The sequence below is a fragment of the Colletotrichum chrysophilum genome (genome assembly GCF_026319265.1).
Source record: "Colletotrichum chrysophilum strain AFK26 chromosome Unknown scaffold_162, whole genome shotgun sequence".
NCBI lineage: Eukaryota > Fungi > Ascomycota > Sordariomycetes > Glomerellales > Glomerellaceae > Colletotrichum > Colletotrichum chrysophilum.
Genome location: NW_026517449.1, coordinates 36647 through 58015, shown reverse-complemented (window position 1 = coordinate 58015; position 21369 = coordinate 36647). Strand labels below are relative to the sequence as shown.

General features: G+C 51.8%; 6 protein-coding genes across 6 annotated transcripts; 2 read left to right on the top strand and 4 right to left on the bottom strand.

The window, feature by feature from the left end:
• Positions 1-592: 592 nt before the first annotated feature.
• Positions 593-2275, bottom strand: COL26b_012089 (uncharacterized protein; the record flags this gene model as incomplete). Its single annotated transcript, XM_053184741.1, has 3 exons — positions 593-1766; positions 1820-1878; positions 1934-2275. The coding sequence occupies 3 exons, from the start codon at positions 2273-2275 to the stop codon at positions 593-595; spliced, it is 1575 nt and encodes a 524-aa protein (XP_053031320.1).
• A 3720-nt stretch (positions 2276-5995) lies between these two features.
• Positions 5996-7012, bottom strand: COL26b_012088 (uncharacterized protein; the record flags this gene model as incomplete). The annotated part of the gene is made up of 1 exon (XM_053184740.1): positions 5996-7012. The coding sequence occupies one exon, from the start codon at positions 7010-7012 to the stop codon at positions 5996-5998; it is 1017 nt and encodes a 338-aa protein (XP_053031319.1).
• Positions 7013-8968: 1956 nt separating this feature from the next.
• COL26b_012087 (uncharacterized protein) lies at positions 8969-11029 on the top strand (the record flags this gene model as incomplete). Its single annotated transcript, XM_053184739.1, has 4 exons — positions 8969-9308; positions 9419-9576; positions 9645-10613; positions 10670-11029. 4 exons carry the CDS (start codon positions 8969-8971, stop codon positions 11027-11029), a joined length of 1827 nt encoding a protein of 608 aa, XP_053031318.1.
• A 498-nt stretch (positions 11030-11527) lies between these two features.
• COL26b_012086 (uncharacterized protein) lies at positions 11528-12118 on the top strand (the record flags this gene model as incomplete). Its single annotated transcript, XM_053184738.1, has 5 exons — positions 11528-11613; positions 11680-11705; positions 11753-11862; positions 11918-11943; positions 11998-12118. The coding sequence occupies 5 exons, from the start codon at positions 11528-11530 to the stop codon at positions 12116-12118; spliced, it is 369 nt and encodes a 122-aa protein (XP_053031317.1).
• Positions 12119-12325: 207 nt separating this feature from the next.
• COL26b_012085 (uncharacterized protein) lies at positions 12326-14958 on the bottom strand (the record flags this gene model as incomplete). Its single annotated transcript, XM_053184737.1, has 2 exons — positions 12326-13016; positions 13076-14958. 2 exons carry the CDS (start codon positions 14956-14958, stop codon positions 12326-12328), a joined length of 2574 nt encoding a protein of 857 aa, XP_053031316.1.
• A 1422-nt stretch (positions 14959-16380) lies between these two features.
• On the bottom strand, positions 16381-19477 carry COL26b_012084 (uncharacterized protein; the record flags this gene model as incomplete). The annotated part of the gene is made up of 2 exons (XM_053184736.1): positions 16381-17859; positions 17909-19477. 2 exons carry the CDS (start codon positions 19475-19477, stop codon positions 16381-16383), a joined length of 3048 nt encoding a protein of 1015 aa, XP_053031315.1.
• Between the last annotated feature and the right edge of the window lie 1892 nt (positions 19478-21369).

Below are 21369 nucleotides of genomic sequence, written 5' to 3'. Positions count from 1 at the left end.
TTCGGCGCACGAGTCACGCACCCCTCGGAGACATGCGCAGACTCACTGGCCATCATTCTCTGGCAGACGTCAAGCATATCATCCCAAGTAAAGGAGGGGTAAGGTGCGAAACATTGACGCGCCCGCTGCCGAGGCCAAAATGATGGATCCAGAACCAGCCATCGGAAAGTCTGCATCTGCTTGTTGAAATGCACGAAATTTCGTCGACATACTTCCAAGACACACGAAGGCCATGCAGACCTCCCAAGGCGAACTGGGAGTTTGTTGCGGAGCGCCATGGGAATATGATTTCGGTGGATTTAAATCGACAGATCTCAAAAGGCACCGGTTCCTACTGGCTGTGGCTACGGTGGAAGATGCATCCTGCGTTAGTGATGACAAGTGGACTTTGGTTCCTGCGTATCATTCAAGCATGTCGCATCAGCGTGGTATTCTGCAGCCCAGATGAACCGGGGCAAGTACATTTTTCGAACGGTCATACAACGTAACTGCCCTTGAAGGAGCATGTACTGATATTTGAGTGATGAAGCTTTGGTCGAAAGACTAGGTATATATGCCGCGGAATTAGGAAAATAACCACCAAAAGCCCAATCTAAAGTTCCTTGGCAAAATTTGTATTAGCCGCTTTTGCATCAGTTCCAGCTTGAACGGTCTCTGCATCCGCCAGCTTGGGATTCTCCCCATCTGAAGAAACATCAGCGCTGAGGGCTGGCTCATATCCATATTCTGCCATCTCTGGATGCCGCCTGTCCCACCACAGCATGCCAAGTTGAACCAGGATCGTGGCGACCGTGAAAGCCGTAGTAAGTGGGAATCCGACGGGATATCTGGGTGCGTCGGCAACGCGGAAAGCTCTCAAGGGGATCGTGGCATGGCCGATGTAAACAATAGTGACCGTCATGGCCACGATGATGGACCGAGCCTCCGGCTCCTTGCGGAGAATCTCCGCCATCCATGCCATGAGTGAGGGGCTGCCGGCATTGGTACCGTAGGTCAGGAAGTAGAAAGCAAGAATAACCTTGTGATCGGAGGGCCATCCGCAGAGCACAGCCAAGCAGATGCCGTGGGCAGCAGCTGAGAAGACGCTGATTTGCCAGCGCCAACGCTTCCAGTCGGAAAGCCAATTTAGGCCGACGTTTGTGACGATCTGCAGGGCGTATCCCCCGAGAGGCAAGATGTTGACCTGGTACGTGTCATATACCCGGTTCCCGGCTGCGTCCTTGATGCTCTCAAGATACAAGACGAAGTACGAATTGGCGCGATGGGCCCAAGCTCCGAAAGCGAACGAGAAGAGGTAGAAATAAGTGATCGGGTGGACGATGAGCTTCCGCAGCTTCATCTTGAGAACGGAGGCGGGGATCCTCTTGGATGTGTTGACACCGGAGTTGCCCATGCGCTCTCGTGCAAGGCGCTTCTCATTCTCTGTCAGGTAGAGGGCGCGAGTGTTGGCGGGAGAATCCGGGACGGTGACGAAGGCTAAGAGACCTTGACCGACAGTGACGGCGCCGGAGATGATGAAAAGCCACTGCCAGCCGGCGAGACCGTGAACGCCATTCATGTCGCGGTACAACGCGGCTTGGAGTGCACCGAGGAACATGGCGCCGGCGACGTCGCAGACTGTGAAACAGGCCACGCGAACGGCGAGCTCGGCGGGAGTATACCAGTTGAAGATGAGAGCAACGACACTGGGCCAGAAGGCGGAGGAAAACAGGCCGAGGAAGAAGCGAAGACCGAAGATGGTTTGAGCGTTGGGTGCCTTGTACGTGCTGCGTGCCATTCGTGAGTTTGGGCTCAGGGACAAAAGACAGGGAGTACTTACAAGAGCACGAGCAGTCCCCAACTCATCTCACAGAATGGGAGAAACATGGACGGTCGGAACTGTCTTGATGTTAGAAAAGCCCCGGTTGTAGACAGCCTGACGCCAGTTGCATACCCTCGTCTGAATCAATTGGCCAGGCACGAGGCCTAGGGCGTATCCGATGGAGAAATACGTGTTGAATTCGACCAGTTCGTTTCCGTACAGGCTTAGAGACTCTCTCATGCCCGAAACGTATGCCTGCGTCGTCGCTGACTGGTCCATCTCCTTCATGATGCCTGCAAGGAACATCCATGCCAGCAGCATTACATCCAACTTGAAGACGAGCACATTGCGCGCGTTCCGGAAGTACGGTATGACCTTGGAAATGTGCTTGAAGATGCCCTCTTCGGGAGGTCCATAGTTGATGGGATTATCCGTTGACGGCTCGGCCGTTGTCACCGTTCTTAACTCGCCCATGGTGGCCGCCTTCGCCTGTTCGTGACGACAAATTGCCAACGAAGCGTGCGGAGCTAAGAAAGCGGGGGACGATCGACGGGAGAGATGGTCGCGATAACATCACAAGGAGTTCGGGTCTGGGTGGGCTGAGGACTTTAAGGTTATATACACGTCCAGCCAAGGTTGCGTCGTATTAGCAAACATAAAAGCATACGATTCATGTAAGCCGGCGACCGAAAGAAAACCCTTCTGCATGAAGCGATATTCCAACGTCGCGATCTAAAGATTTGCAGCACCATCCCGCGCCCACGTCCCATTCTGCTTGTTTTCCAAGGACGCCAAAGTCTGGGCAAACCCCACCAAGCTTTCCGTTCTCTGCGATTTCAGGTCAATTCCCGTCCATCGGTGGGTTCGACCTCCAATCATATCCGGCGCCAGGGTTCCGCGCCGGTGGGTTGCGGGCGAGGGCCGGGGTGGCGGGGAAAATCGGGGATCAGGAAAACTGGAGCGACGTCGGATTTGGGTCCAGATAAGCCCTGCCGCAGGCGATTGCGTGACTGAGGACCCAGACTGCGACATCTCTGGACCGTTCCTTCAGTGCTGCGGGATAGCTGGTTTCTCCCCGCATGAGGAAATTTTTGTCGGGTTGTCGGCGACAATGCGATGAGACACAGTCAGGAGGACGTTATCGGTCAGTCAGGTTGCTACATTGGCGATGTCGGATCGCGTCCGCTGTCAGAAGACATTGTGAGCCGCTTGTGACGCTAATATTACATCTTTGGATGTGAGTCAAAGAGAAGAAGACCGTTGTATTATGCATAAGCGGTTTGTCACTGTCCGCTGTCTTTGGCTTTTGTTGGATAATAATTCGCAGCTGCTTAGTCGTTCGCCAAGACCGTCTGCGGACACACGATAAGATTGACAAGGGCAAGAATCTCTATGAAGTCTCGAAACTCAGGAAAGGACCTGTTGATTTAATATAAAACAAGAACCATTGTATTATGACCACTAGTAAATAGTTTGGTTATCTACGGTGCATTGCAGGCTTCCAATCCGTCATGGATTTGAAACCTGAGATGAGGAAGACAAGACATTTCGTGGAATAGTATCAATAATTGGGCGACTCGAGCACTTGTCACTGCTGCGATGGAAGAGGCTACCAACAGACGTTTTAAAAGTGCCATCAAAGAAGATCCAAGGCTAGGAGACTCATGTGTCAATACTTAGATGTCATGGCTAGTGCCATAGACACCAACAAGGCCGCTGGACGTGAAAGATGTCAAAAGTCCCGACGCCCGTACAATGACCGAGCAGCCACGTCTCAATGTCACACATGAGCTGATTTCTGACCTTTAACGTGTCGTCGAAAAATACGCACATATTGGGAATGAAGTTTCGAGTGATTGTGACAGCCTTCATACGCCACCATGATAAGATGCTTCTCCTGAGGAATGTTCACCGTGGGCATCTTCACAGAATTCGAAAAGGGGTCATAGAGTTGTTCCAGTGTAATACGACTTTAGCGCACGAGAGGTGGTCATGTTTGCTTTTACGGGGAACGCTGAGCGAGAACCACGCGTGGGAGCAGAATCAGTGGCTTGTAACTGAGACATGAACTGGTAGTTGCATGAGCTGAAGACAGGGGTACTTCACGAAAGCTGGCTCGGAAAACCCGAACTGAGGTTGTTTGCCTGTCGTGAACCGTGTCGCCGCACTGGTAACTCTCAGTTTGCCAGAAGGAGAGACAAGCCCACATTCCTGAGATCTATCGACAACATTCGGAAAATCCGGTCCAAAAAGAAAGATCGCTAGATGCTATGCTATGTTACCCGCCAGCCCGGAACCAAGGCATTGCTCCCAAGACCATCACGCGCTAGTCTCAATGATTGCCGCAACACAGCGAATCATACCCGGCCTGCATTTCTTTTTCGTAGTCTGTGCAATCATCAACACTGTCACCGCCAATGAAGCCCCGACAGCCTGACTTGGGCACCTTTCGAGTGGGACGATGTCTCTCCTATCCCTTGATTTGTGGTTGGAATCTTTGAAACTGTCTCGGGGACACACGAACTGACAGGGTAGACACGAAGTAGGGCACGTGTTGTGCAACGGGGCGGCCAGGCGCCACGCGTGCATTCAAATATCTCTCCCTCGCCCACACGTGGCACCTTGTGCTATTAATCTCGAACTCCTCTCCGTCGTACACCGTTGTCGTGCTGCCAAACCGGTCAATCACACCGCCAAGACATCGTTTTCTGCCTGGGGAATCATCATTCATTATCGCCTCCGCACAAAATGCCATCGAGAAACCGACCTGACGATGTGGACTACTCATCGCTCGAGAGCGGGAAAAGACAGCAGCACTCGATGCTCGAAGTGAAACCAAACCATTCCGAGACCCGGCCTTCTACAATTGATGTGGCTATTCCTATTTCGACAGAAATGAAACCGCGGCGGAGCTGGCGGACATGGTGGCGAAGATATTGGATCTTCGTTCTTGCCATGTCGATTCTCATTGTCGGCGGAATCATAGCAGGGGCTGTTGGGGGGATTACAGCTGCCGAGAAGACGAAGACGGAGGGAGACTGATTCCGAGTCTGGTTCAAGACACAAAGAGTCAAGGCTATTCGTGCAGACATCATCATGCCATGTAAGTGTTTTTGCGCATCGTCTGGCCACTTGTCAAGACTAATCACAATAGCTAGTAGATGCGCTGTCGCTACCACCCACCATGCCAAATCGATTCCATATTCATCAAGCAGTAAATGTCCGCCTTTCCAGCTTCAAGGCCAGCACAGTGGAACACGATGTTAGGAATCCTGGCGGCTGTCATGAAACACCACCCTCATGAGCATAGATGGACTTGGGCTTGCAAGCCCTTTGGATGCATCCACCGTCCGTAACGGGCTGAGTACGGGTCAACATGGCATCGTCTTGATATTGATCAGGAAAGCCAAAGCATGATCTGTCTGCGCCAGCAGAAAATGAAAAGACATGGCTGAAAGAGGCGCCTCGATGGCATGGACGACCTGGTTCCAATTGAGGGGAATCAAAGGAGGCAATTCCAATTCGCGGGTGCAGTTTTGGCTCGTAGTAGTGCAGTGTCTGGTCGCTCAGATCATGATCAACGCAACTTCTAAGCCAAGGATTGGGTAGGCTTTGACAAGTACTTGTACTTGGTTCAGTAGCTCCACATACGCTACGGTCCTTAGCCTTTCTGGTTCAAGTGACGACATTCTCATATCCCCGCAACACTTCACAAATGTCGGTGTTAAACTTCTTACTATGTGAGCTTTAGTCGAGAGTGAGCCACGACTGCGTCATGTGACCCAAGTGAACGTTGCACCGTCGCCAGAGGAAACCAACACTTTACCATCTGCGTTGAACAAGATTCGTCCACCACCTTCCTCCATGGCTGTGACTATGCTGGAGGGAAATGTCCAGACCCCGTCGAACTCAAACTCATCTCCAATCAATGCCATTACCCATCGCGGGCGACGGATGTTTTCCACTTCAAACTTGTAGCGTGGTGAGGTCTCAGGGTTATCCAGGTGGTAGAAGTCCTCAGTTCGCAAAATACCCCAATTGGAGATGAACACCTTGGTACGTGACTAGCGTCAGCTCGCGCAGCATAGGCATACTCCGTACGCCCTGGGCCAGGGAAAGAAGCAGTGGATCAAATGTCCGTCTATCAAAAGTGTAGCGAAAAAAGAATTGTGGGTAGTTGCCGTCCTCCCTCAATCACGAGTGGTCGGGGATGTAATCTGTTGCGTCGGAGTCTTGTGAGTCGAGAGCTGCTAGGCTCTCTTCGCTTGATGGCCTGTCGTTATTTTCCCACGCATTCTCGATGTTGCCCGTAACTAGCCACCTTCCATCCGGGGTGACGGGGATGGTCTCAAAGGATAAACGTTCCAGACGCGGCCCAAAAGAGGTATCCGTTTGAAAAGCCGATGGTGCAACGATCCAGCCGCCCAGAAACGACGCTTCTCGTAGTTTGGGAAGCTTGAGCATATCCCGGATGGCCATGCTCAAATCGTCTCGTCCATCAGAGTTTGTGAGCACGTCGAGGCTGGATCTCTCATCTGTTGGCGCAGCGTCGTAAAGTCGGATTTCGAGAACCTCAAGATTATCGAGAGATGCATCCCGCATTGCATTGGCGAGGGCGCATCGGATTTCTCTCCGCTGAAACATGTGCCGACGAGTTGGCATCTCAAGTTTGAACGTAAGTCGGCGTAGAGTGGGCAAGGATTTGGTCAGGACCGCCAATAAACTGGGGTGCAAGCGGTATTGGCCAGTTTTCACGTGAAGATGAGAGATGACGCAGACCTCTGGTAGCAGTCCCGAAGACAGTAACAAGCTCTCTTCGAGACCAAGATACTTTAAATCGTTGCGAAAAAACCAAATAGGTCCCCCTTCGTGAACATAGTCATCTTCTGAAGGCGGTTGGTAGGACGACTCAATCTTGGTCACGAGCTTGATACCGCTCTCATCGCCAGCATCGGATACGGAATTCCAGACCTGCAGTCTCGTGAATAGATCGAGAAGTGCCTGTGTGATTGCGACACTGTTTGCAGCGGCCTCTTTCCGGCTCTGAAACTTCTTGACACGCTTCTCGCTTACGGGCGGCAGAAGAATCTTGTAATGTAGAACCCTGACTTGGGCGCGGCGCAGAGGGTCGGAGAAGTCTTCGTCGAATTGACGCAATGAGTCACTGTCGCTACTGAGTTGGACGGACTCCGCCGGGGAAGAGGTGGCCATCCTGTGGTCTGCGCGTGGGACCTTCTTGCGTGTTGACTGATGGACGTGTTGTTTTGTGATGAAAGGAATCGAAAGAATATGTAGTTGTGCTCAACAACCCCTCACGCAGACAGCAGGGGGAGCAATCGATGCTTGATGCCTGTCCCGGGCCAAGCGTCCGGAACAGGCTAAATAACTTGCGAGAAGATCCAACAGCGAGCGCCAGGCATCTTTGCAGGATGCAAGCGACATTTGTGGGCAGCAGGAGATGTTCTCGGCGTGTAGTGTTGGTTCTTAAACCAGTAGCAAGAGGTTGTTGGAGGTTGATAAGGGCCAAGATCTCCACACTAAACCCTGTCTTTAATTTCATCTCAACGGGAAAGGCTTGGTGTGTTGCTCGACCATCAATTAGTGGCTGAAAGCATTCACCCGAACGAGAAGAACACAGCGCTCTGTAAATCAGGCATGCCTCCCACTTCGAAATCTCTATGGACATCTCAAACCACGTTCCAATGACAACCGTCCCTCCACTTAAGCCATATCATTCAACAAATAGTTGAGCAGTATCATGTTTCTGAAAACCATGTACCACCGTGGTTGCATATAGTCCCTGAGAATCATGTTTGCGGGCTGTGCCACACTTCGCCAACGTTAGTGCCGTTGAACGCAACCCGATACTTGGCTCACTCTATTTAGGTTCGCCACGAATATCTCTGTATGGAAGTTGGTGTAGAGTAAAAAAGAATAGCGGGGCTAGGTGAGCAACACATCGTGCCGTCCTGCACTTAAAGCCCATCCTGCTACCCAAGTAGAAGACCGAGTTGCAGGCTACAAGGCCTAGGGCTACTCTGGCTTCGTGTCAAGCTTTGAATATTCTGGAAGCGATGATGTTACTTAGTTGAAGCATGGCGGTGTGTAATACCGTTGAAATAGCATGTGAGCGAACAGGGTTCGAGTGAGAATCACTCAGATCACACTGCGCGCAATTAAGGAGTTACCTAGTCAGTTGACCTTTTCACAACAGCAATTAGACAACGGCTAGGTCAATGCGAATATCATAATGGCGTAAACTTTTAGTAAACTACAAAAGAAAAGATCCAATCTCTGTTATGACTGTTTCCGTACATGTGCATATTCATCTCTATGGTTATTTCCTATTCTCCTGTTTCCAAGCCGCTGAACAACACGGCGGATGAATGTTGTTTGAGACGCGGCTTACACAGTCTATACCCAACGCAGAATTAATAGCGCTATCCTGTGCTCATGGTCAAAGATATCACATAAGAGTACCTTGCGCTAGAATCGTCGGCATGACATATGCAAATACCATCACCACCCATTCACAAGGATCCTCGTCAAGTAGTCTTGAAGAATCCATGATACCTTTCAGTTCTCAATTATGTCGAATGAAGTGCGCGAGGATCGTTCATGCTGCAGAACACCTTTCTGCTTCTCCTTAGACGTCATTGAAATATTTGAGGTAGAAGCAATGATTGATGCCGACATCTGGTCTCTGTTGTAGTGCCATGAGTCCATTGAAAGGGGATGGCCAAGTCCGACGCCGTGGCTGTTTTCATCAAGTTTTGCAGGGACATCAGTTGCGGTTGCACTATGTCATCCAACATTCGCACTCGTCACATGACTATCCTGGTATTGCATCACAATCAATCAGTCTTGAGTGAGGTTCGCAGCCACATCGCAGAACCATGGTTCTCCGCGGTCGGTGGGGGTATGTGGATTTCGCTGTTGCGATACTGGGGCCGGAGCACGCCATCGGAACTCGCTCGCCGGCCATTAGCGGTAGATAACATCCGGCGAACAGCATCTCGGGTCGGGTCGCGGGGGCTTAGTCAGGCCCGTTGTAGCTTAAGTTTCAAGTGTACAGACAAAATTTGACTCTTCTCTTGCATCAAATCCAAAACGTCCTGGCAAATCAATTGGGGTTAGAGCTCAGTTCTTTTGAGTTGGTCTTTCGAAATGCAGCTACGGTCGTCAATACTGGCCTCTGCGGCCCTTGTGCTCTCGAGCAGCTTCGCTACTGCGGCTAGCGATGCTCAGACTCCGCTCGTCGGCCCGGACCGGGATCCCATTTCATCATCCTCCCGACCAAACATCGTCTTTGTTCTTACCGATGACCAAGATCTTCACATGAACTCTCTCGAGTACATACCTCTCATTCAAAAGCGCCTCATTGAGCAGGGAACTCTCTATAAGAAGCATTTCTGCACTACTGCTGTCTGCTGCCCATCACGAGCTAGTCTTTGGACCGGCAAGTTGGCTCACAACACCAATGTGACGGATCTCAATCCTCCCTATGGTGAGTTGCCCCATGCACCGATCGGCTGAGCTCAGGCTCTGGCGCGCATGCAACAAAAAGCTCAGGTTGTACCCGTTAGTTTGGCGATGGTTACTGACAGCACTTTACAGGCGGATTCCCGATTTTCGTGAAGAATGGTCACAATGAGAATTACCTGCCGATCTGGCTGCAAGATGTGGGATACAGTACTTTCTACACTGGAAAGATGTTTAACGCTCATACTGTTTGGAACTACGACAGTCCTCACCTGAAGGGTTGGAATGGATCCGTACGTTGACCCAAAACTTGATGCAGACCGCGGATAGCGAATACTGGCCCGTTTCTAACACGATGTAGGATTTCCTCCTTGATCCTAACACCTACGACTACTGGAATGCCACATTCCAACGCAACAAGGACAAGCCAGTCAACCACCTAGGCGAATATTCAACCGACCTCGTTGCTCAGAAGGCATATGACTTTCTCGATGATGCTGTTGAAGCTGGCAAGCCTTTCTTCCTGGCCGTAGCTCCCATCGCCCCACACAGCAACGTGAACTCTAGCGTCCTTCTTCCCGTAAAGGGACCGGACGACGACGTTCCCGTTTCCGACGACAAGTTCAGGACCAGTATTCCAAAGGCTGCCAAGAGACACGAGAAGCTTTTCCCCGACGCCAAGGTGCCGCGTACGGAAAACTTCAACCCGGACAAGCCGTCCGGCGCTGATTGGATTCGTCGCCAGCCTAAGCTGAGTGATGAGAATGTGGAATACAACGATGAGCACTACCGAGGTCGTCTTCGTGCGCTCCAGGCTGTGGACGAGCTTGTTGATGGACTCATCGACAAGCTCGAAAAGCACGGCTTGCTGGACAATACCTACATCTTTTACACAACTGACAACGGATACCACATTAGCCAGCACCGGCTGCAGCCCGGAAAGGAATGTGGTTATGAGACGGACATCAATATTCCGCTGATTATTCGTGGCCCCGGAGTGCCAAAGGGAGGTGTCACGGAAGCCGTCACAGCTCATGTCGATCTCGTACCCACAATCTTGTCACTGGCAGGCGCGCCTCTCCGCGCAGACTTTGACGGAGCTCCCATCCCATTGTCGACGAAGGAGCTTGCAGAGTCTCCCTTGACCCGCGAGCACGTTAACGTTGAGTACTGGGGATGGGCCATCACCGAGAGCAAGTTCGGTTTCAACGGCGATGACACCAAGCGGATCTTCAACAACACCTACAAGGCTTTGCGTGTTGTTGGCGAGGGTTACAATCTCTACTATTCTGTATGGTGCACCAATGAGCACGAGCTCTATGATATGACTGTAAGTTCAACACCTATTCATGTCCTTTGGAAGAAGGCTGACCATACCCTTCGCAGACTGATCCTGGTCAGCTGCATAACCTCTTACACGACGATGAAGCTGCCCTTGCAGCACGTGCCACGGTGCTAGGATACCCTCTCAAGAAGCTCATCCCAAGGCTTGATTCTCTTCTCTTCGTTCTCAAGTCGTGCAAGGGTTCAACATGCTCCCAGCCGTGGAGAGCACTTCACCCCCAGGGTAACGTTGCTAGCCTTCGAGAAGCCTTGTCGCCGAGGTTCGACGAATTTTACATTCAGCAGGCGCGTGTTGAGTTTGATCGTTGTGAACTGGGTCACATTGTTGACGCCGAAGGACCCCAATTTGAACACGAAGGGAACGTCTACTGGCAGGGAACCAAGTGGAGTGATTGGACGTGAAAGATTCGGGCCGATGGTTAGCACATTGGATAACGACACTACACATACATAAAAAGGAGTCCGAGACCTTAGACTGCATTACGGAATGTTTAAAGATAGTTTCCGCATCCATTCCGCCCGCATTCCGCCCTAGCGCCCGTGGTGGAGAAGATCAGACCATGCCAGCGCACTAATCACGTCGCGATGATGCCCACATTCCCCCTGCCACGATGTGTCTTTCCCCTCTTCCCCCGCATGCCATTTGTGTCTGTGGAAACAAGTTTCGCTGAACTAGGCCGGAGTTAAAACCAAATGCTCGTCATGTTGATTCCGTAATAACTGACTCAGGAATCTGATTCGTCATCGGAATGTTGGAAGGTTTACCCGCCTGGCAGATTTAAGCCAGTCCGCGGTCCCCCAAACCCATCGGTAACAGCAACACTCGGCGAAGAAGGAAATCCAGGGAAGCCGAAAAGTGCACAACAACTGCACGCACACATCTCAATCAACTAAGTCAGTATGGATAACTACATTGGTCACTGCAACTGTGGTTCCATCAAGGTGGTGTTGAAGAAGAAGCCGGAGCAAGTCGTTGTTTGCCATTGGTGCGTCAAGCAATATGATCCTGCGCGGAGAAAGTGGAGAGACTGACATCATCCCTCTTCACACAGCTCGAACTGCAAGCGTGCGGGTGGCCGTAAGCTTATTTGACAGCTGATTAATTGCGTCAACTAACATTGACAGCATTTTCCATGAACCTTTTCATTGACGACGGCCAATGGGAAATTGAGGATGAAAAGAAGACTCTGTCAGAGTACCTTGACCACAACACCAATTCCGGGAACACTGTGCACGTGAGTAAGCCTCAATGTGAGAAAGAGTTATCTGCTAATTGAGCTGCCCGTGCAGCGATTCTTTTGCAAGAACTGCGGAAGGTGAGAATTAATTCGCCTGGCTAGATGTTATTGAGGTACTAACCACCTGCGAAGCCCCATCAAAACCACTTCGCCTTCCATCCCGGACAAGGCTCTGATTAAGGCGTCTCTGTTTGATGATATTCCCACCAACAAGAAAGAGGTTTACTCCCAACAGGCATTACATTGGAACTAATAGCATGAAGACGCCAGTTGACATGTTCTAATTTGGCTCGTCAGCTAGAAAATAGGAATCGTGGCATGTCGAATGCACAGTCAAATCCTATCTCCACCGCTATGATATCTACATTGTGAACAGAACGATGCGAACTGCACACTATACCAAACATGGTTCTTGAATATAGAGTTATAATACAAAACGAGCCTTTTCCAGTGGCTGCCTCTATATACCGCCAAAGTTCGCGCCTTCGTTCTCGAATTCTCCCTCGTACAGAGCCTCTGATCGTCTAGTAGTTCTGTTTGACACTATCGCCGAGGGGAATGTTCTATTGAAACCCTTGTACTCGCCCAGGCTGGGTGGCAGATCATGAATCCTCGTACCCCAGTCGCTTTCACGTCGGCCCAATGTCAACACCAACTCCATACCCTCCGTAAAGAAGGTGTGGTTCAGCCAATTCTTCCTGTACGGCTCTCCATTCAAGGTGGCGCTTTGAATGTAGATTCTCCGGTACGTGGGATCGAAATTGACGTTGCGGATCTTGGCTGTCTTGCCTGTCTGGGGGTGCTTGATCTCCACACTCTCAAAGAAGGGCGGGGTGATGAGGTAGACGTCTTGGCCAGGGTTCGGGAAGAGTCCCATCATAGTGAAGGCCACGAAAGAGCCCATAGCTCCGCTGTCATCGTTGCCAGGGAGACCGTCGGGCGCAGTTGAGAAGAAGGATGGGACGTAGAAGTGCGCACGCCTGGCGGAGAGAGCAGGGCGCCCGGCATAGTGGTACTGGAAGACCGTAAGGAACGAAGGCTCGTTGCCGATATAGGTGATGTTCTGATCATGCAAGAAGTCAAGTCTCTTGACGAATGCATCCGGACCACCATATGTGTTGATCAAGGTTGCCTGGTCGTGCGGAACAAAGCTATCAAAGATGGTCAGTCAACTCATGTGGCCAAATCGCATTAATTCAAGATCACTTACAATCCATACTCCCAAGCACTGCTCTCATAAGTTTCAGGCCCGTTGTTCTGCAGAGAACAAGAGCTGGCGCCGTCGAGGTTACTGCAGTTCAGCGGGTTCTGGTATGCCCAGGTCTGGTTCAGGAACTTGGGCTGGAAGAAGCCTCTGAATCCAGTGTCCGTGCCGTTGAAGAACGATGACTTCTGGTCCTGCTTGTACAGGTATCGCCAGTTGTGACTAGAGTCCAGATACTTCTGCTTATCGTCGTCCTTGCCCAGCCCGTACGCCACCTGGGCAATGCTGAAGTCGTTGTAGCTGTACTCCAGCGTTCTAGAAATGCTCCGGGTGAGGGTTCCGAATCCTTTGACATCAAAGTCCTGGACTGGGATGTAGCCGAGTCTGTTCCAGCTGGCCAAGCCACCGCGACCATGGACACTCCAATCATATGGCTCTTCTTCAGCGTCCTTTACCATTGCTTCATAGCCGAGATCCCAGTCAATTCCATCATTGATGCCTTTGACATAGGCATCTGCTAGAACATTGTCTGCGTTTGATCCACCCTGGGTGAGACCCTTGCACAGACTCATCCGGCAGTCTGGCAGCCAACCAACGTGGACATAGGTATCGATCAGGGATCTCACCATCTCAGTCACAGCGGTGGGATCTAAGATGATCAAAAATGGAATCTGTGAGCGGAAGGAGTCCCAAAGGCAGTAGAAGGAATCCCAGTAGGGCTCCCTGCTCCTCCACAGGGGGTTCTCTCCGGTGTAGTTCTGAGGGTTGACCATGGTCCTGTAAATGCCACTGTAGAAGTTTCGCGCAAACTTCTCGTCTACACGGTCGGTAGAAACCTTGATGGGGCTAAGTTTCTTCTTCCAAGCTCTCTTGGCTTCTTTGTACACCCGCTCAACGTTGTAGTCGGGGATCTCAGCCGTTGCATGAGCGCAAGCCCGCTCGGTGCTGTGAAAGCTCGTCGCCACACGGGCGGTGATGGGTTGCTCTGCCGACTTGAATCGAACGAAAGCTCCTCCCGGGATGGGGTACCCATTGATTGATCGAGCAATCGTCATATTCTTCACATCCGCGCTAGCACGGCTGTCGACGAAGACTCCGTTGTCGAGGATTTCGGCACCCTGGAAGTCGGTACAGAAGTGAAGAACGTATGAGCCAACACCGAAGCTAGGATTGAAGCGAGCGGTTCCTGTAATGCGTCCAGACCGGGCATCAACCTTGATCGTGGCATTGTCTTGCCTCGAATCTGAGAGATCGGAAAGGTCTTGAAGAATGAGAGGCTGTCCTTGTTGCGGGAAGGTGAATCTGAACAGTGAAGTGCGATGCGTTGTCGTCATCTCGACCTGAATGCCGTCCTTCAGTGTAATGTTCATCAACCCGGGCTTCGCTTGGACATCTTTCTGGTGGAAGTATCCGTACTTGGCTCTCGACTTCTTGGGGAACGTGCAAAAGTTGATGACGCCGCTGGGACATGTCGTGTAGGCGAACAGCGGGAAGTTTCCCAGAGATGGTGAGCCGCCGGTACCAGAGTCGTGCATGCTAGAGAAGCCGGTGATGGGGTTGCCGTCAAGAGTGAATCCGCCTTGGTTAGAACTGCTGTTTGTATCCGGCGAGGCCTTTGCCATACCGTACGGCAAGGTCGCGCCGACGAAAACATTTCCTCCATTGCGTGAGCCGATGAGCGGGTCGACATATTGTAACGGATCCCAGCCGTCATCGTCGAGAATCTCTGCCGCGTTCTTGTTGAAGTCGACTATGCCGCTCACCCAAGCCTGTGCCTGGTGGGCTGCTCCGGACGCTGCGTGTGATAGAGATGGCAGATGGGTGTTTGGCATAAGCAGCCAGCGAAAGACCGCTGCGAAGCCATGGAAAGACCACAATTCAGCCCACATTGCTGCCGGCCTTCGGTCGCTGAGGGAGAGTTTTGGTGAGGTGAAGTGAAGTCCGATGGAGAGAAGCCGTCTGCACCAGACCTCCTAAAATTTCGTCCGGATCATGGCATGTATGAATAGGATAATGGGTGTCTCTGCGACCACGTGACTAGACGTCAAAGCTAAATTTGGTCTCAAGTTCGAGTAAGGTTTCTCCGAGCTCTCCTCAGGATGTCCTGCAGGGTCATGATGAGGCAATCATTGGGCATCATGGCGCACTGAGAGAACAGTGGATGAATATCTCGCGGCTGGACTACCCCGCAACAACGCGTATCGTAGGAATCACAACCTTTCTTCTATGCTTCTTTCCTACATTTTGATTGATATCTATGATGATTCTATTGACAATCTAGATAGCGTCGTAGGCGGCAATCGTTCGGGAGATTTTCGATCTATCGTCGCATTGATCGAGACATCCCCCGCTTGGACGGAGATCTTAGCACTGTCAGGCCAAGTCTGCAGGAGAAACTCTAACAACGGGTCGAACGGCGTTTCCATCCAAATATCTCATTCGTGAAGCCACCCGTTTCAAATCAGAAACCAAAAGATTTTTTTCTCTGTCGTTTAGACTTCGCTGTCGTTTCCTGTTGTATCTCTCCCACCGCCTCACCGAGTCAGGATACTTTGGTCTGTGGTGGATGGGCTTGGCGTCCGCCACCCCATAGTCCGGATCTGTTACCAAAGCGGAGGGAGGGCGGGCTTTGTTTCCAGCTGCTCCGACAGCGGCAACTTGCATGATTCCGTGCTTCGAGAATGCCATTGTGGAAGTTTGGAAGAAAAGATGAGAATGGACGAACGATGCTGCTGAGTTTGATATTGCATTGCGAAACCGCGTCGGGTGCGACTTCATGATCCGATGTCGAGCGGTTGGCTTGGAGTTGCAGTGGCGCTTGTGATATGCGCGGCTCTGTTGGCCCTATGGACGGAGCGGCGTGTCCGGCCCACGGCAATCGTACTCGGTTCATCGCCACGGCAGATACGCCCGTTGACAGCGGCTGAAAATGTCGGTCCCGAGGTCAGGGATGATAGCTCTTGGCGACGAAGTATGGCAGGGCTGTTGATTCATGTTTGCCAGACAGTTTGTCCGATCTAGTGAACGTTTTGGAACTGTTTCCCCAGAGCGGGTATTCGTTTGTTTGGAAGTTCGGCAGGCGTTTGAGCAGCTGTTAGGTGTGCCTTCCCGGTCCACACCCAGCTGAATCGCTCAGCTGAATGTCAGAAGCATGTCAGCTTCGCCGAGTAAGCCCCGTTTGCACTAGTCAGTTTAGAAACCCGGGTGTGGTATCGGTTCTATTTCCTGTTTCTAGAAGTTGAACAAACAAGCTGGGGAAGATGCCCACCTCCGCAGTGAGGCTATGGCTGTTGCTTTGTAAGTTCCATCGTCTACCAGCCCAGATCCTTGCATTTGCCGCACATGCAACCCTCCTTGGTCTTGGTGTCAAATTCGTCAATCACGCTCCGAGGCTTAACGAAGGTGCCCAAAGGCTCATACTTCAAGTGAGAAAAGCCGAACGACTCGGGACCCCCGATTTCAAGACCCCTAGCAGACCCAGTCCACTTGTCGCTGGCGGCAATTCCCAGCACAATGACGAGCAGTCCATATCTGTACTCGGGCGTTCCGATCGCTTCGCCGTTTTGAGCGTCGATAACGGCGATGAGGTCCGGCACCAGGGCAAGCACATCTTCTTGCTTCTCCTTGCCTGCTTCCTCTGTTGACGTAGCTGAGGCGTTCTTGACTGCGGCGATGTTCTCGTTCTTGAAGGGAATCTTAACAAACCCTTTATACTGCTGGGATCTCTGATGGCCGGGTTCATCTGAACCAGACACATCTGCACCTTCGATTATGCATTCGCCATAGACATGTCCCTTACTTAATACTCTCTCCACGCCAACGATCTTGCCTTTGAACAGAACCTTGGCTCCAGTTGAACCACCGCACTCCTCAATGATCATCTCGGCAACGTTGTCCACGCGGTTGAGCTTCCTGGCCTTAGCCACAGCGCGACCAATCCTCCAAGACTGAGAGAGTGTATGCTCAACTACCCATCTCTTGGTCTCTGCCCCAGTCACGGGAGGGTCGGCAACAGCAACCTGTGAGCCCATCTCTGCTAAGGCAGCCCTCATGACACGTTCAACCTGCTTGTCTGAAGATGCGCGCGACATAGTGACAATCGCTCCATTACCGTCACTCATCGTGACTGGCGTCCAGATGGGGCTTCGCTCGTTGAAGACAACCGGTGTTGTTTGCCATTTTGTCGGGTACGCCCTGCCCATCCAGTCGCCATCGACTGCAGGAACATCCATGTTGGTGCTGGAGCCAATCATCATGCTCTGCAGGCCATTGGCGCCCCCAATTTCAACCGCAATCATGTGCGTCGGCGGCTTTCCGATGTGCTTGCACATCTCTGTCTGTGCCTCTTGCATCTCGTCCGCGGACTTCTTCTCAATAGCCACGGTGGGTGACCCGGCGTAACCCCCGCAGCCGACGACCGCCTCATCGGGAATATCAGCAGGGTTTACGACCCTCACAACGGCACCCTTGCGGAGCTTCTCGCGCAGGATGATCTGTTGCGAGTAAGGAGACCCGCCTCCTCCCGTTCCGAGGATGTAACATCCGATACTGATCCAGTCCAGATCTGTTTCGCTGATGTACCAGACGCGATCTTCAACTCTTGGCTTATATTTCAAAACATCAACGTCTTTCTTGTCCCTGACTCTAGACGTCTTCTTGGCACGAGAATATGTGGTGTAATCCTGAGGCGTGTCATCTTCATCGCTAAATGGTATGGAGGCCAGATCCGTCCTGGAAAAGTCAAAGTCGCCGGCAGCGCGCACAATGAATCGCGACTTGTTGGCAATGTACTGTGATTGTTAGTCAAGACTTCTCCTACTGTGGACTTGGTATACTCACGGCCAAGGGTATTGTGTCCACGTCCACAATCTGGACCGACGATGGGACTGCCCCTGCGGCAACAGCCTTCTCTTTGACCTCTTGCTCCACCTCACTCAATATCTCCTGGCTTGTTCTGGACTCAGTCGATTTGACAGTGTCAATGGTAGCACTGACGCGTGCAATAGCCGCACCGATGGCGTTGGCGACTCCAGCCCACTCGGGTTTCAAGACTTTGCTAGCCCCACGAAGCTCATTCGGCGCGATGACAGCACCACCACCCACAAGAAGAACCGGAATATCGTTGGGCGAAGTTTTCATCGTGTCGATAACCTTCTCGATCTTGCTTTGGACGATCTTAGTGAATTGAGATAGTTCTTCGGCGTCAACTGCGCCCTTGACCAAGCTCGCATCGCCGATAGACAGCGCTGATGGCTTCCCTCCGTTAGCTAACACGGTGCAGTCCGTCGCAGTGAGAGTAGAACCACCAAAGACTAGAGCTTCAGTCTTGATCTTATAGCCGACACTGTCGGGGCCTACGGTCAATCTCTCCCGGCCCTTGCGAACAATGGAACCACCTCCCAGTCCTATACTCTTGACATCTGGGCATGAGAAGTTCAGGCGAACACCTGTAAACTCGCTAAAGGCTGCCTGTTGCCTTGGAAACCCGTTTGCCTGCAAGAGACCAACATCGGTAGTTGTGCCCCCGATATCAACCACCATGACGGCTTCATCAAGCTGATCCTGCACTAGGAATGCAGCTCCGCGCATGCTGTTTGTTGGGCCGCTGGAAAAAGTCCGGATCGGAAGATTCGCAGCCATCTCCCCTGAAAGAATAGTTCCGTCGTTCTGGGAGATGAAGACAGGGCAGTGTAGACCAAGTCTCTTAATGGGTTCCTGGAAGGATCGAATCGTCTTGCGGGCGAAGTCCAGTACTGTAGCGTTGAGTATGGCAGCATTCTCACGCTCCTGGAACCCGAGATTGGCCACGTCTTTTGAGCATGTAACGGTGCAGCCAGGTAGCTCTGAGCGTATGATTTCGGCAGCCCTCTCCTCTTGCCTCTCTGTCGTGTCGATTGGGCTGAAGATGCCGTTGACGACAACGGTTTTGATCCCCTTCTCACCGATGATCGAGCATTGAGCCTTGATCTCTTCAGGATCGATATCAGAAATAAGAACGCCATCAACCTCCAGGCCACCTTTGCACAAAGCATAATGACCCAAAATCAACTCCCTGAGATCTTCAGGCCAGTCCAAACAAGGAGGGTCGTGCTTGGAAAACTGGCTGGTCAACCTGATGACGGCCACGGGAGCCAATCTGGTCTCATCCCTCTCAATCAGGGCATTAACAAAGTGAGTGGTGCCGATGGTGACGCTCGCGATCTCGCTCGGCTCGATCTTGGAAGACTCGAACATCGTCACGATCGCATTGTTGATGCCATCGCTGGGGTTTGTCGTTGTTGGTGACTTGTGCCATGCGACAATGCCCTTATCTGGCTCCGAAGCCCGCGAAGGGTCCAGAACGACACCATCTGTGTTCGTTCCGCCGACATCAACACCGATGCGAAGGTGGCGTGATGTGGACGCCATAATAGTCGTTTTTTCCAGTGTCTGGTTTCAACGAATGATATTGGGTTATAGCGAGGTCGATAATTCCAAAATGCCGGAGAGCCAGGCTGTCGCAAAGTGTCCTGAGTGATGCGCCTAAAATGTGGTACGATGCTGACTGCGCGCAAATCGCGTCGGGGAGGGGCGGAAAGTGGGATGTGGGGCAACAAGGGCAAGCCGTCTCGGTCTCCGAGACGCGGCGCCGGGACGGAGACCGGGCTCGGAACGGCCCGCCAGAGTCGGCCTCTGCCGTCCGCATCAAGTCTTTCACTGGACTTCCTCGCAGCGTACTCTGTGGGAAAGCATCTCCGGGATTCGGTGTGCACATCACCAATTTTTTATGAGCCTGTAGGAATAGTGTTGCAATCCGCCGGCATTACTGGAGGTGCTTGGCATTTGATTCACCTTGCAAGCGTGGACCCAATACGGGTACGCAAGCGCAGTCAAGTCCTCCTCCGCCGTTGCTTCGCTCCGGAACCTATTTTAGTTCCCTCGAAGACTCATCTTGATTGGCAATGGATTGCGGCCGATATTTAAATGGCAATGATCCTGGTGCCTGATGGAGATTGGTTCTGACCTCTACACAATCGATAAGATCCGTCCGAATTTGAGGTCTGAATTTGGGCGGCGAAGTTTGACAAAATGAGTAGGTTCAAATATCCAAAGATTGATGCTGGTTACTGCGGGATCGACGCGGTCCTCATGCATTTGTCCATGATTTGTTCCAATGCTTGACCTCCATTAACTTGCAACTTCACGTAAATTCCACATGGCTGCGCTGGTAGGGTCGCGTGTTTTTCTCATAAGCTGACATTCCAGTCTCAGTCCGGATTCAATGTTGGCGGGATGAGACAGAGCTGACCCGGGCCGGCGACTTGAGACAGACACGCCTAGCAAGTGCGGTACTTGAAAGGTAGCCGTGGCAATCTTGTCCAGAGACGGCCCTCATATCGGCCTCGGCCCATTTAGAGCCCGGCGGGGGGATCTTCGGCACTTTGGGATATGTAACATTTATCCCCGAGCATGCGGTGATATGAAGATGCAAATGCACTGTCGTTTGAGTTTTCATTCGGCTTATGAGATCGCACTGTATGTGCCATTTGATTTGCCACGCTTATGTTCTTCGCCGACGGCTCTCACCTGAGACTAGCTCCTTCTAAGAGGAATGCTACGGGGAGGTATCAGGACAGAGTCACTATGGCATCTGACATTGCATCCAACAAGTGCCGCTGAAGATACATTCGGATCGCGCCGAGCCAGCTTGATGCTAGCGGCGATAGCTTCGTCTCAAGGTCCCCAGATTTCACAATGATGGGATTGGGCTTTAAATTGATGCGAGATAGGAAGTTTACTAAGCCTAAGTCACGGACGTCGCAGACTCTTTTATGATATAGACTATTCCCAGCAATTGAAGACTTTTTCGAGGCAAAAGGGGCACCGGAAAGAGCGGAGAAACAACAAATTATCACACGCAACTAAGCGCAATCACTTCTATTTCATGGGAGGAGATTCAACAAGAGGGCATATACTACGTCGGGGAACAGGTCTATATGGACGATGGACGCCGAGAACTAGATTAAGCATGGCGGATCATCCTTCAGGCAATGGGATACGAAAGTTGCCCAATTGCCCGCGATGCCTCCTGTGTTTTGCATTCTTGTGTGTGTGAGACTTGGCGAGGAATAGTGGAATGTGTTTTCCGATGGTCTCTCGTGAACGGCATATCAGTCAATTGTGACGACGGCTCAGCTCATGTGGCTTGAGACACGCGCGGCTTTTCTGCACCTTGGATCCGTTTACATGTGATCTTCAAGTCTTCAGTTATAATTCGAATCCCGCCCTTCTCTCACTCGGCTAGGGGGCTTGGCCGCAAA